General features: G+C 44.3%; 1 protein-coding gene across 1 annotated transcript in view; it reads left to right on the top strand.

Moving 5' to 3' along the window:
* The window catches only part of LOC119401966 (ileal sodium/bile acid cotransporter), a 114709-nt gene that overhangs the window by 95649 nt on the left and 3084 nt on the right, over positions 1-15976 (top strand). The window contains exon 5 of the mRNA XM_037668998.2: positions 2923-3073. Within this exon, the coding sequence (XP_037524926.1) occupies positions 2923-3073 (151 nt within the window). The remainder of the gene's footprint in view (positions 1-2922; positions 3074-15976) is intronic.

Below are 15976 nucleotides of genomic sequence, written 5' to 3' on the forward strand. Positions count from 1 at the left end.
AGATTACGACCACAATTGGCATTATCAGTAAAAGAACATTACTTGGGCCGCTCTCGTATGCAGACGATGAGTATTTCTGTTTGGTTTGCGACGCACCGCTGATCCACATGTCCATGCCTTGTTTATTTCGAAAAAACCACAACACACGCTACTGCGGAGGGTGTAGAGATACTTGTGGCTAAAGAAACGAGCGAAGGAAGCGCAGCATAGCGCTGCACAGGTCGCACAGAAACAATGTGGTGTCCAGGGGCGTAGCCAGAGGGGGTTGGGGGCGCTGACCCCCCCCCCCCCCCCTCAAAAAAAAAAAATTCTGGCTACGCGTCTGGTGGTGTCGATGTCTGACGCGTGTTTATGACACGTGTATAAAATCACAGTGGGAAATACAATGGAGATGTATTGGAGTGCGAAGTTATCTTAGAAATTTGACAGTCACACCTCCTCCACAATAAACACTTTTCTTCAACGCCTATCTCAGATCGGAAGCGCACGCCACTAGAGAACAGCAGTTCGGCTTTGCGTAGCGGTGCGCCTTTTGCAGCTGCCATTCGGATGAGTTTTTAAGCGCGCAGAGCTCTGATATTGAGTTCTCGTCGATTTGTGGCAGCACAGTGAGGTCCGCGCGCTGACCGTTCGGCGGCCAGTTTCACATGCAGCGATTTTGCTCCAAGAGCGGAGCGGCTGCCGTCGCGGAAGCCCAAAAACAGGTTTTTTAGAGCGACCAGTGGACGCGCGATCGAGATCGCCAGAGTTGGAAAAATTCGCGAGCGGCAGAGCGGCTGCCCAAGGTCAACCAATGGGGGAGCAGTGACGCGGGGAGCACGTGACCGTAGGGATGGAGACGAGAGCAGCCGCGCGCGCCGGGAGGAACTCGCTCCGACTCGGTTTCCTAGCAGACGACATTCGCTGCAACGAGCTGGCAGTGTAGAAAACGCCGTTCTTTTCCTTTTGTTGTTCTTTACTGCGCTTCCATCAAAGCAGACAAATCGTTTGCACGTGACACCAACATAGGTCCGGACAGGGGGAACCTACGACACTCCGAACTTGTTCGCAGTAGACGTTTCAGTTTTTTTTTTTTTTTTTTTACTACTCTGGTGCAGCACGTTCGAACAGTTTACTGTTTTCTTTTCCCTTTTTTTTTTTAGTGGTCACGTACCCCGAAGACGACAAATGCCGCCGCCTCTTTACTGCAGAATGCCCATAGGCAAAAAAAAAAAAAAAGAAAAGAGACGAGCTCCACAAACCCACAATGTCGTCGACTGGGCCGTTGGCATCCGCTTGCCGGCCCATACGGCGCACCAACGCCTTGCGGCATTCGAGACCAAAAGCCACCGAAAGCCCTGTGAAAGCTTAAAACCCCCCAAAAAAATTCTTTCTTTTGCTTTTCCATGGCCAAGTGTATGTGCGTGCAACATGACTTGCGTGGTAAAAAAAAGAAAGCTGGAACAGAAATAAACGTGACTACTGAAGTTGTTTAATTGCACTCTGATAAACTGCACATTTTCATCATTCAAGGTTTAGGCGCGTGAAAATCGATCACCGAAGTAGAAGGCTGGTGAAACTTGCAACCCAAGCGCACCAAAGCAAGCGAGCCCGGAGAAAGGAAACCCGCGGATAACGGGCGCTTCCCACAACCATCACTGCGCATCGCAGAGGCGCGCGCCGCGCAAAAGCGGTGCATGTGAAACGAAGCCGCGTCCGAGCGTCCTGCTGCCGCTCGATCGCCGCGGGCCCCGCCGCTCGGTCGCTCGCATGTGAAACAGGCTGATGACGAAAGAAACAGCCGCATTTTCTTGGCCCGAAAGCTTCGGCAACGGCTGCGGCTCAGCCTCTCTGTGGCTTCTCCTTATGGAGACGCTAGCGGACGATTCCGCGACGGCGCCCAACAAAAAAATGGCGGACGCGCCCACTGTAGCCGGAGCACCAAGCATTATGAATATCCCCTATTAAATGGTCACTTGAAGCGCATTTTTTGCCGGTGCCGTCACCGTCATGTTCCATATAAAGTTCGAATCGAGAACATCGCCCCGCTCGTTGTATGTTCTATGTGCTTGAGACAGTTTGCGAAGGCTGCAGACGGGTGCGGCTCAAGCATAGGTAAAACGCGCCGGCCGGCTCCGTCGGGTGAAGGATCATGAAGGGGTGCCGGTGGGGGGGGGGGGCTGCGTCGCTCGGACAGAAACTGCGAACTTTGATCAAAAGGGAGCGGTCGCGCACGCTATCTTGACTGGAATCAATAGACGGCTCCCTTGTACGTGCTGTGCTCTTCGCGTTGAAGCGACAGACAGCATGAAGGCTACTTCGCTCGCTGCAGCGGCCGTATTCCCTTATACCAGCGTTTTGTAGTTATTCCAGACCGGATCCTAATGTAGTTGGGGTGAAACTGTGATTTTTTAGTGTACAAAATGTTTGAAGAAAAGGGTACATACACAAGCTTTCTTTTCTTCAAACGTGTTGCGTACTAAAAGATTTTTTTTCGTAGAGGAAGGAAAATAGGAAATATAGGCAGTAGCGTAGCCAGAAACCTTTTTCGGGGGGGGGGGGGGAGGGGGGGTTCAACCATACTTGATGTATGCTCATGTGTGCATCTGTATGTGTGCGTGTACATATACAAATGCGAAATTAACATTTCGGAGGGGGGGGGGGGTTCAACCCCCCTCTGGCTATGCCACTGGAAAGAGGGGAAAGGCAGGAATATTGACTAGTTTAGAATAACCAGTGTGCTACCCTAAGACTATAGTCGTATTTCGATGGGGGCAGAATGCAAGAACACACGCGTACTTAGGTTTAGGTGCATGTTAAAGAACCCCAGGTGGTCAAAATGAATCCGGAGCCCCTACTATGCCGTGCTCATAATCATGTCATGGTTTTGGTACGTAAAACCTGAGAAATTAATATAGATTTTATGCTTTTCTTTCTTTGCAGGAACAAAAGCAAGCTCTACTATTCCCATGGCTTTATGGTTTCACGATGATAGCTTTAAGTTTCTTACTGTGTGGCATTTATCGAATTTACAAAAAGTTTTTTGCAAGATCAAGCTCACACAATATTGCTCCTGAAGCAGGAACTACAAAGCGTAAGTCTTGTTTTGCATTGCATGCGGAAATCATCATGTCAATAGCTAAACAAAATGGATGAGAATGTGAATAATCCCACATAACTTCGTAAGGACACTAATCACGTGCACTTGTTTGTGGATATAAACAGCTATCGAGATACTGTATACCTGCTCGCGAACCTAAAGAACTACAGTTTGTTGAAGAACAGTTAGTCCCACTTAAGATATTAAGCATCTAAAATTGTTTTTATCTGTTCATTATTTGAATACACTGAACTTGGATCAGAAACTTGTAAGCAGAAGTTCAAGACAGAACTTTAAAGGGACCGGCAACTGATTTTTCTTGACCCATTTTTTTATGGCGCGACAGAAAGCTCACCCTTCGCAGTGTTTTTAGCTGCAATAGTTAATCCCAAAAGCACATAGTTATTTTACAAGCAGTATTTTTCGATCTGAAAGGCTCTAAACACGGATGTACCTTTCCTCATGCAACGCTGAGAATTGATAGTGATGCCGCCAGCCCTCCTCGCGATTTGTGAAAGCTATCATTGTTCTGCTTTCGCAGGAGTTCCTGTAACTATGCTTAACCACCTTTATTTAGAGCTTTTCAACTATTTTTGAAAATAGCAAGCTGTTACAATGAAATGATGTGGCATTAAGTGCAGACCACTTATAACGTAACCGCATATAGTAGAACAGGGGAAAAAAAAATCTAGGGACTTTAGCATATAGTGCAGGACCGGTTATAATGCGGTCTTTTTCGACTCCCATTTACCCTCCCATAGAACCGCATGTATACGCATACCGCTTATTGTGCAGTCCCCCAAGATGAAATACCGTTTATAATGCGGTTGCGGGAAAATATTTCTGACAAACGCGGTAGCGAGTGCGGTTCTCAAAGGAGGTACGCCGCTGGGGAGGGAGCGACGAGGTCGTTACGACGGGCGAGGGCACGCGCAGTGAACGAACGAAGGGCGGAGGGAGGAAAAAGACCGCGGCAGCGCTGTGCGGGCTCGCCGAGTGGGGAAGGATGGTGGTTGCCTAGGCGACGGAGTAGCCTTTGCACCGGCGGCGGCAAGGCCAGCAAGGCTCCGCGGCCGCTTGCCGGCAGCGCGTTCCGCGTGGAACGTACGATCGCGTACTCATCAAGTGCGCTTTAAAGTAAGTTTCCTGTCGGGAAAAGCGTCGTCTTTATCACACTTGCTACAGATATCGCGTTTGCTACCTCGTCCGCAAATTGAAAAGTTTTGCGGCTTCATGAGGCGAGCTTTCGCCTTTTCTGTCAGTGCGCGGACTAATACCCCTGTCACACGGCCACTACCGAACTCCGTTTATCTCCATTCCGCATTGAACTCCTTAATGGAGCTTAACCAGAATGGAGCTGTGGCCGTGCTACACGGCTCAGTGCATGCTTTCGACGGTTGCCGCATGGGGCAGAAACAGCACTGCTGCGCTCGTCGAAACGTCCAATTTTTTGCCTGTGTAGTCGCCTTTAAAGCAACAAAAACGTGTTTTTGTGTGTTGATGAAGTGCTCGGAATCACCATTGCTGTCACAGTGCTTGTGCGTGCGCCTCACACGTGCAGAAACAAATATGGCGCGACGCTTCACAGCGGCGGCTTGGCGAGGCGTTGGTGTGGAGAGTACACAAGCGCTGATGTCCGAAAAAATACAACTAAAACTTACACTACGGGGCGTAAACGAGCTTGGCGGGCTTTTGTCGCCGTTGATCTCCCGGCCGCGAACACAAACTTCGTATCACGCGCGCTGTACTTGGGTTAGTGCTTGAGTGCGACCTTTTCGACGTCCGACCTTCATCTTGGACAAACTTCCCGCGACAACATGCTGAACCGCAGGCTAGGCCTAATCAGCGTTGCTTTTCGATAGCGGTCGCGGGCGATAAAAGTTGCGGTTTGGTGCGGAATCAACGAAACATTTTGCGATGGCTGCACTTGAAGGGAAGGGAATCATATCGTTAATGAAAACGAGGGCATGGTTGGCACAAGCAACTCTCGAATGGTGGTTCCGGATTCGATTGCAATGTCTTGGACATCGCGTGCGCGCCCGTGAAATCGAACGATCGGTACCGCGCTCAGCACGTGAAATTTCGGTCGCGATTCGACATGGTTTCTGTGTAATGCGCATACCTCGAGGTGGCTTGAAACGTAGTCGGCGAATTTCCGCGATGGCACTTTTTGTTTGCTTTTTCCCCCCGTGTTCATTTCGTTGGCAATGCGGGTCTTTGGCGGTTAATTTTTGAACATTCGGAGATTTAAGTGGTTGTAAGCGCCCCAAATCGCATATGTCGATTATCGGACACGCTCGCTACATGCTCAACACGTTTTGCGCAAGTGCAGCCTTTGAAGAAGGTTGTTTTGGTTATAGTGCGGTACCGCTTACAGTGCGGATATATATTCGCGACTCCGGCGACTTACGTTATAAGCGGTCTATACTTATATATACACCTTCCCTGTATTTGTACCGCGTTGTGTGCGCATGCGTCCAAGGTTGCCTGCGCCTGAGTCATGGGTGGCTTTTTCCGGCATCGTTACTCTCTCGATGCACGAGCCAAGTCATGAAAAACGTCACTACGCATATGCGCGGCCGCACCGAGTAGCAGCGCGTGTCAATTCTGAGATTAAGTGTAGGTAGCAAAACTATGTTGCTCTAAAATCTTAGCGACCTGGAAACTGCATGCACGGTTGCATGAGCACACTGAAAAGTTGCTCTAGACGTGCTGACGAGCATGGGATCATTACGTCATGCGAAGGCAGCGCCACTTTAATGCATACTACTAACGCAGGCATATATGTACATTTTTTATGGAGTAATACCTTTTAATATAAAGAAACAAACAATATTTCAATACTAACAAAAAAAAATCGTCGACCGTGTATAGCACTCAACAGTCACGTGGCTGGGTTCATCGGATCGTTCATGCTTTTACCGCCAGAGGCGCCACAGTTCATTTTTCGCGACTTTCAATTAAGAAATAAAAATATAAATTCACCTCTCACGAAAAAAACAGGGTTGGTTTGAGTCAATGCAAGGGACAATCTTTCCATCAGTGGAGTCATCTCATTTCATGTTCTGGGCAGTTGCCTGTCCCTTTAACAATTGCATGTCGGCCAAGACTGTGACACACGGAGAAGTGTTATTGTAAACTGAACTAACTACAAGTAAGCGATAGCTTATTTGCAGGTAGTTTAGTTTACAATAACATCGAAGCTTCAGACTCTGTGTGCCGCACTGCTTACACTGAGCAACAAATAGTGACAATCTGCAACAAACAGTGACAATATGGTGAAAAACGGTCACCGTCAAAAAGCAAAACAATGTCCAAAGAAAGCAGTCTACATGTGAAGAAGAGTGGAAGCTTGGGAAAGTCGGTAGTAACTAGTTGATGACGGTGTTTTGCAAAGCTCGCATGAATGTTTAGACAAAAAAAAGTAAGGTGGGTGTGTGCAGATAAGAACGAACACAAGGTCTTGGTCACCATTCCCAATTTTGATGAAATTTACTCTAGGCGCAGATTTTAGGCCCAGAACAATTATCTTGCAGTTAGTTTCATCGAAAAAAATTTTACTGGCATAAAAAATATACAAATTTTTGTCACAAAAAAAAACAACACTTCCCATGAATTTCTCGATTTCTGAACTTTGAGAGCACCTAACGAAAAAATGATGCACTTCTTTTGGTCACATTATTCATTCCCATCAAAGAACAAATGAAATGCAATCTTATGAGCATATTATTTCCGTTTGCTGTCGAAGGACTTTTGAGGAAAAAAGTCATAAACATGGTAAACTGCACTATTTCAGGAATTAATTGCTGCAGAGAAGTTAAACTGAGGACAATAAAACTTCGTACATATTGATTTCGATATTTTAGTTTTCTTTTAATGAAAATTTGCGCTTTTCGCACTCACCGTTATACTTCGAAATTGTGCTGAAACATGTATGTTTTACCAAAAGCACTGAAGTTTTAAAATAGTTTCCTCAAAAAGGCAATTCTTAATTTTTGTAAAACCTCTATGAATGAAGTCAAGGATCTACCATTCTGCGTTAAAAAAAATGTTGCATAATTTTAGTTGCTATCAAGTTATAATGCATCATATATGACCAACTCAGCCTACCGGCCAAACCATTAATTATGTGCTGCAAATCGGATAAAAGTTGTTAAAAATAATTGTGTGCAACATAATAAGGCGGCAGCTATTCTAAAACAAGTAATGTGCAGTCAGGTTTCATGGTGCGGCAAGCATTTTCTTGTGATCAGCCACTTGGCGAACTTGACTAGACGAGCCATAGAGGCGGCCGTTTGAGGCTGCAGGCGCTCACGCTACCAGTGCCACTTCGATTGCAGGTGAGCTCCGTTTGTGTGCAAAAACGATGCTCAGAGGGCGAATGAGCTAAGGAATGTATGACTGTGAAAAGTAAAAGCAGTTAATTGCCAACAAGGTCCATATTATGCAACGCAAACTCTGCCGGTAATTGCACAGTGAGTGCCTTCAGTATACAGCACGCATGTATTTCTTTCTCATGCTGTTATGCCCAAAGTCGCAAAGTATCATGATAAACGCGCGAATCATCTTGAATATCATGTCTGCACATATACAAGAATACAATACTGTATCAGTGGTACTTTGATAAAGCAAAGGATCTTGGATGCCCTTCTGTTAACAGCCGGCTGAGACCAGTGTTCGGGCAAGAGAAGCAGAACAACTGCAGTTTGAGTTGCCCGACCAGCAGTTTCTTTAGATGTCACAGGCTTGCTTTATGTTCTAAAAAGGGTAGCGCTGGTAAACTAGGACTAAAGGACGACACACAGACACACAGATGGAAGCGCTTCTAGCAACTGGTTATAGCAACTCGCTATATATATATATATATATATATATATATATATATATATATATATATATATACTTTTACTTGTAATAGTATATGTGTTTTACTTGTAATAGTATATACAAGCGACACTTTTATAGCTTATGTTAATAGTGGCCTTCCCACAGTACACTTCTTATATCATTCAAAGAAATCTGTTAAGGTCAAAAAGCTGTTTGCTAATAATTGCGTCTATTAATGTAGGTTGCAAAGACTGCAGCTATTCTTTTCCGTAATTAGTACTACACTTTTATAACTTGCACGTATCTAGGTTTTACGTGCATTTTGTTTTGTCTTGTTAGCTCTTAGTCCATCTAGTGTTTCTAAGAAAGCACGCCATTGTTATTATTATTATTATTAACTAGCCGAAGTTTCTATTTTCGGCACTAATTTTATACGTGTCCATGGGATTAACCTGAATAATACTGTGTTTTTCAAACGGGTCACTGCTTTGAAAGAGGCATGGCACATTACATATTACATCAATCACACACTTTTGCAGCAGCACATCATTTCATTGGTGATTGATTGTTGTGCAAAAGATCAATCTGTTTTTTAAATGGTAAAAAAACGAGTGTTACAAAGAAGCACTTCATAAATGTAGGCCAATCATAAGAAATTTTGTGCAGAATACAAAACTATTAGAAAGTTTACTTATCATGCTTGGTGTGATCATTTCAAGACATGCTATCTCTAAGGTGAGTCCCCACTTTCTTGATGAATGATACTAGCTGTACTTCTATGTCGTTTAGCTAAATTGGTGCAATCTCAGCAGTATTCTTTTGTACTCGAAACAATAGCCTAATTAGTTTCATTATGGTAATTATAAGTGGTTTTGATTAACAGAATAAAATATACTAATTAGGGCCTGATATAGCTCTTGCTACTAACTCTGTATTTAAGTTTCCCACAAAAGATAAGCTGGTGTCATCTGCGTAGATTATAAATTTAGCTTGCGATTACGTCAATGAATGTATAAACAGAAAAGATCCGAAAATGCTCCCCTATGGCATGCCGCATTTAACCAGTTTTTCATCTGAGCACTGCAAACATTACAATTCGAGTTCAATGTTGTCAGTACAATGAGTATAAAGAATGTGCTGTGCCTCTAATACCATAAATCAGGGGTCTGAAACACGCGGCCCGCGGACCTTTCGCTAGTGGCCCGGCCCGCACATGGCTGTCTTCATCCCATACATTTTTCTCTATTTTCTTCATAAGTATGTTCATGAGCAACACAGACGCGACTGGTCTCGAGCATTTTTTTCATGAGCCACCCCATGCAGTCACCATGTGTTGAAGCACAACTGTGAAACAAAAACTATATCTTAAAATTGGCGTCCAGATTTCAGTCATTCTGGAGATGCAGTATCGATGTTTCTCGAATCCTGACATCAAATTCCCTTCAAAAATGACCGATATATACGATATGAAAAACTCCCCCCCGCCCCCCTCCACTTTAAGTGTCCTGGCCATACAGGAGACTAAATTTTGTGACTGCAGCCCGCTAGCTGAGATGAGTTTCAGTTGTCTACCATAAATGCTCACCTTAAAAAAGAGCTTGTGCTTACCAAGGCCAAGCACTTTCGAGAGAGAGAGAAAAAGCTTTAATAAAATAAGGCTGCTAGATTACTGTATCTAGTGGCCATCGTCATCTTCATCGGCCACCTTTTATTTATGGCGCGCTCAGGTGTATGTGCCAATCGTGCCACCTGCGAGGTTAAAAAAATAGCAGAAGATTAAAAAACGCCAGGCCTGCGCTGAAACCGCAGCACAGTCTCAGCGAAAGCTGGAAGAGCGGCATTTCTAGAGCCCTCTTGGGGCTACAAGCTCTCTTGGGGCTACAATACAAGTACTCTAGAAAGGTGACCACTGCGCCATAAATCACAATTTTTCTAAAGTTGGGAAGCACCTTCTAAGCCATTATTTGTCATTCTGCGGAGAAGCGAGGCACCGGCTACACGTCTGTAAGGCATTATGTGAACTTTGTTGACGCGACGACTAATGACGATGAAGAATTATGGCTCAGCTCTTTGTAATGGGTCGGAAGCTTTAAACGGCCCACCAGTTATGTAATTTGCATTGGGTGGCGCCCAGTCGCTATTTCCCTCTCCCGTCATGCTGTATAACATACGTTGACGTGGGAGAGAGACGGGGAGGGGGGGGGGGTGAAGAACTTTACTGAGACCCCGAGGAAATGGATCATGCGCTTATGGGCTTCCTTGGCAACCAATACAAGTGCACTTGCGAGGAACCCACTACGCTATAAATCATTGTAATTTTACTGACACCCCGAAGAAATGGATCATGCGCTTATGGGCTTCCTTGGCAATCAATACAAGTGCACTTGCGAGGAACCCACTACGCTATAAATAATTGTAATTTTTGAGAAGTAGGGCAGCAGGCACTGTGCCATTTTTCGTCATTCTACAGAGAGCGTTGGTACCTGCTAAATGCATGTAAGGCATTATGCGCACTTTATTGATGCTGTGCCTGGTGACGATGAAGAATTATGGCAGAGCCCTTTGTAATGGGTTGGAAGCATTCAACAACCTACTCGTTGCGCAATTCGCATTGTGCGACGCCTGGTTACAGAATTCGCGTTGTGCGACGCTTGGTGCTTATTTTACTCTCCTACCACGCTATATTGCATATGCTAATGTGGTTCCTTCCCGACATGAAGCCTGTATAGGACCTTTTTGCCAAGCTGTTTCAAGAACCGGCATGGCTCAGAGGTTGAATACTACTGGGTTCCCACGCAGAGGGCCCAGGTTCGAACCTCGTTCCATCCTGGAATTTTTTTCTTATTTCGTTTTTTTTTTTTCTTATTTCGAGCGATACTGGTTACGGACACCGGCGGCGGTGGCGGCGGCGGCGGACAACTACGGCGCCAAAAACGGCCGGTGAAATGATCTCATAACAGCTTTCGCTGTAAAAACGATTCTTCTGCCCCTGACAGTGGCCTGAACGGTTCTCAGGTTTTTCGCTCGCCGACTTGCGCAATGTTATAGTGGACCATACCGCAGTCCCTCTACTGGGGGTGGAGCTCCTCCTCTAAGGCCCCACTGGCTATTGCAGAGAAGTCTTCAGAATAAGTGCCATTTTTTGACTGCCAGAGTTTTCTTATGTAAGGTCTGTCCGGGGAAGAGGCATAAGTTCAGTCCATTTATTTTTATGAAAACTACATTAAGCGGGATGTATATCATAATGGACTACGAATATATATCCTAGGTGTCATACTTTACCCTACTACTTTTGACACTGAGAGGAGGTGAAAGAGGGAAAGTGTACCCCTGCATGCCCCTCCCCTCCAGGCAAATATGCCTATGCAAGTGGTCCAAGCTCAAACTTCTTTGAAGACATTTGGACGAGTATAATGTTAGTTTTGTTTTCATTAACTCAGAACCCGCCATTCACTGTTTATGATTAATCAAAATCTTTTGGTGATGCCCACAGCAGCTGTTTGTAATGCGATGCAACAAATGCCGTGAAAGCGACCCATCGCGTAATGACGTTTCATGCACGGTTATGTAAAACATAAGAGAATAAATTATATTCAATACTGCATGTTTTGGGGCATTGGTCCTTCGCTATTGGTCAGAAATGTTTGTTCTGTTCTAAAATCACCTGAATTTTCATGTGACGTCACAAATCTTCAAAAACTCACGCTGTGAAAATGAGATATACGCACTAAACAGCAGATAAATGTGTCAAACAATACCTAACTTTTCTTTTTGAGCAGCTTGACAGTGTTTATGAACTCAATTCAATATATAGCTGCCCATCGATCACTTTGGCAGCAGCTTCTCATAGAAGCTGGTGAGATGGATTCACATGCACATAATAAATATTTTAAATTTTAGTATGACATGTGCTATTTAGCCATTTTTGCACGTATTTGATAATACTCTGTGAACTCTTCTTTGCTGAGAGAGAGAGCGCTAAATAAACATTAACTAGGAGCAGGAAAAAGTCTTCGCAGGTCAGCAGTCTACTTAGTAGTCCCGAACACCATGGTCCCTGCCATCTCCCTAGTCCAGTCAATCAAGTTGTGCTGGGCTTCCAGGCAAAAGCTTGAGAGCTGGGCCTCCCATTGTTTTTTGAGATGTGAAAGCGTCACGTAAGCGGCTTGCACCACACAGAACCTACAGCACGTTGTGGTGGGACACAGAAGACAACAAGCATAGGACAGATGCATTATAAGATTTCACTATATAATCATGCTGTGTTGAAGAAGGAAAACTTCACCTAGGTTGTTGAGATGTGCTACCGACATTGACCACTGTCAGAAGCGGGAGTGCTTAGCCTCCCCCTTGCCCACCCTGTGGATATGCCTATGACAATGGCCAATGTCACGCACACTGCACAGGCGTTCCTTTCCTCGCGGCACGGTTGAGGTGTCCACCGAGAAGCGAAGCCTGGCTATCGAATGAGACGGCGATGCTAACTGGGCCCAATTATTATGGTGTGTTTTACTCTTGAAGGCGAAGCTTAAGTGTCCTCCCAGTATTTTGGTGTTGGCTCACTTTTGCACTTTACTTGATGAAGAGAACGAAGTACGCCGACCAGATAAAAGCTTAAAAGAAAACGATGTTTCGGCTTCCATACAGAAGCCTTGTTCACAATGTTCACAATCTTTGCACTTCACTATCCACTTCAGGCATCGACGATGTGTATGAATGAACTTTTCAGTATTATATGTAAAGGAAGTCTGCTAATGCAGTTTAGCTTAGTATTGCTGTTTATTAACTTTTTATTGCTGTTTAGTTTATATATTTTAACTCTTTATTGTCCTCGAGGTTAATATAAAGTGCAACTTGCTTGATTATGGACTTTGGTTTATCTATCACACCTTTTTACTTTTTTTTACCAGTTTTTAGTGCTAAGACTTTGTACTGGAGCCATACAGTTTTTTAATATTGTTCGATACAGCAATATTTGAGTGTAACACACTGTTACTTGTCAATAGTCTGCATATATAGTTCAAAGAAATGCTTGACTTCATGTCTGATGCTGCCAGCAAGCTTCAAGTGATCACACAAGATATTACACACTGCACATGGAATACAGCAAACAGCAAAACAATCAGCAACACCACCTGAGCACTTTGCCATGTTTTTTGGATGCCAACTGGACTTTGCCAAAGAGAGGTCACTCTGCTATGCCGGTTATGGCTAAGAGTGACTTTCACGAAGTCACTTTCTTTTCATATAAGAATGGCCGACAATGCTCTTTGAGATGACTGTGGTGGTAGTGTGGAGACCTTACAGCACATCTTCAGTGACTGCTCTTGCTACGCAGTGCAGAGACAATCACTTGCAATCGCTCTAGCTCACCTTCTATAGGCCCTTGTTGGTAGCAACCATTTTGAAATGTCATCCAGAACAGTCATCGAGGATAAGGGCAACGAAGGCATTGCTGAAAATTTTAAGGACAGGAAACTTACACAAGCAGCTGTAGACTGACAGCGATGACGTGTACCACACAAGACTGACAGACTGTGATGTGTGTGCGCTCCCCCCATCTCTCTCTATTTCTTTACACCTATTGACTTTCAAACTGCCTCATCCCCTTCCACAGTGTAGGGTAGCATACCGGTTATTCTAAACTGGTTAACATCCCTGCCTATCCTCCCCCTCTCCCGTTTTCCTTCCTTCCTTGATTTCACATTATGAACTAGATACTCACTAGGTATGACAGCAATATACAGGGTGTTTTTTACAGCGAAAGCTGTTATGAGGTCACAACAGCAGCTCATTTTGGTGGCGTAGTTGTCCGCCGCTGCTGGTGTCTGTAGCTACTACCATGCACAATGAGGAAAAAGATACATGATTGAGCAGGATCTGAACCCACGCCTTCTGCATAACAGTCGAGTATTCTACCACAGAGCCATGCCAGTGCTTGAAACTCCTTTGCCAAAAGACCCTACACAGGCATCATGTAGGGCAAGGAACTGTGTTAACAGATGAAATATAGCGTAGCAGAAGAGTAAAATAACACTGGACGTCACACAATGCAAGTTGGGTAATAAGTAGGTGGTTTAAAGCTTTCAACCCATTACAGAGGGCTCTAGTAGAACTCGTTGTTGGGCTACCCATGAAACCAAAACCTCTATAAATCGTTTTATCGAGGTTTCGTGTTTCGTGGGTAGTTGGTGCATTGCATCAAGGAAATATTAAGTTGGTAGTCTAGCCGCTTTCCTGTCTCCTTCACCGTTTCCTGTGTTCGTCTGTTTTTGGCTGGATATATTTCCTTGATACAAAGGGCTCAGCGGTAACCATTCATCGTCGTCAACCACATTATCAACAAAATGCATACAATGCCTTACAGATGTACAGTACTCACGGATTGAAACAGGACAATTTAGGGCTAAGTAACGCACATACTTTTGTTTACACCGTTTTCAGTTCGGGTCATATTGGCGTAATCTCAACTCGGAACGCGTAGATCAGAGCCCACGTTACCTTTAGCGACCAGATTCGTCGCATCATGACGTGGTTAACTCAAGCAATTGTGCATACCAGTCGCAATACAAAAGAAAATTGATGTCGCGTTTGAATCCGTGAGTACTGTACATTCCCTACTTCGCACAATTACGATGATTTATGTCGTAGTGGGAACCTTGCAACTTTACTGGTAGTAGTGACCCCAAGAGAGTTTAAAATAGGCTCTAGAAAGACCGCTCTCCAGCTTCTCCAGCTTTTGCTGTGACTGTGTTGTGTGTTCTGCGCAGGCCTGCAATTCTTCTTTTTTTTTAGGCAATACCCTACTACAGGTTTTTTATGAAAATGCTGTGACAATCGGGCTCATTGTCTTCACATACAAACTGTATGTCAAGGCAAAAATACTTTGCCACGATAAAGTCACATTGAAGTCTAATCAACAGCTAAATAAACGTAATCTGCCTGTGAGAAAGAAACACAAATTTCTGGGTTTGGTTTTTAACAAGTCACGAAGTTTCATTCTTCACATAAATGCATTGAAAGCAGAAGCAAACAAGGCAGTCAACATACTAAAGATCTTATCTCAAAAAAGCTGGAGTTCGCACAAAACGTACATCCTGCACTTATATCAATCATTAATTTGCAGCATTCTTGACTATGATTCTGTTGTGTACATATCAGAAAGACATCACATCATCGAAAACTAGATCCCATACGTTACCTTGCTCTCGGACTTGCCACGGAAGTGTATAAAACATCTCCAGTGGCTAGCCTGTGTGTAGAAACTAACAAGCCATCTCTAGACAGACGTATGCTTTTGGGAACATATGCAGTAAAAGTGCACACATTACCTTCACATCCTTGTTTTAACATCATTACGCAGTGTCACACAAGAACCCTTTGTACTCCCTCCACAGTAAAGCCGCTTTATCTCAGCTTTGAAGAGGTATGTCGTAAAATAAAGATCTCATATGATAGCAGTTGTGCATGTTGAACAAGCCCCAAGCATTACCTCCATGGAATTACCTGCACGTCAACTCTGATCACATGTTAACAAACTTCAGGAAGAGAAAAATGTCGAGGAAGTACTTGATCCAAGAGTTCTACGCGATGCAAGAAAAATACTGGGACTGCACAGAGTTTTACACTGATAGATTCAAAACACACAAACACACAGGCTGGGTTGTCAGAGTTAATGGAGTAGAGTGGGACAAAAGTACACACTTGTCAAATCCCCCTTCAACCTGCACCACTTAACTTTTCGCACTATACATAGCAGTAAATAAAGCATTAGAAGTCCACAGCCATAACACAGTTATTTACTGTGATTCTAGAGCACACTTCAATCATTATCCTCCAAAAAGTACAGGTCAGCAATTGTAGGAAATGTACTGAAAACTATTGCAGAACCCAGTAAAAATGGGAACGCTGTAAGACTCTCCTGTATTCCAGGACATGCCAGGATAAGCAGAAATGAAAGGGCAGATATAAGTGTGTGACTAATGGCAAGAAAGAAGCCAACCAAACACTTAGATGAGATGCTATCAACCAACTACATAGCAAAATCCTGACGACCACTAAATAAACAAG

This window comes from Rhipicephalus sanguineus, chromosome 1 (assembly GCF_013339695.2).
Source record: "Rhipicephalus sanguineus isolate Rsan-2018 chromosome 1, BIME_Rsan_1.4, whole genome shotgun sequence".
Lineage (NCBI taxonomy): Eukaryota > Metazoa > Arthropoda > Arachnida > Ixodida > Ixodidae > Rhipicephalus > Rhipicephalus sanguineus.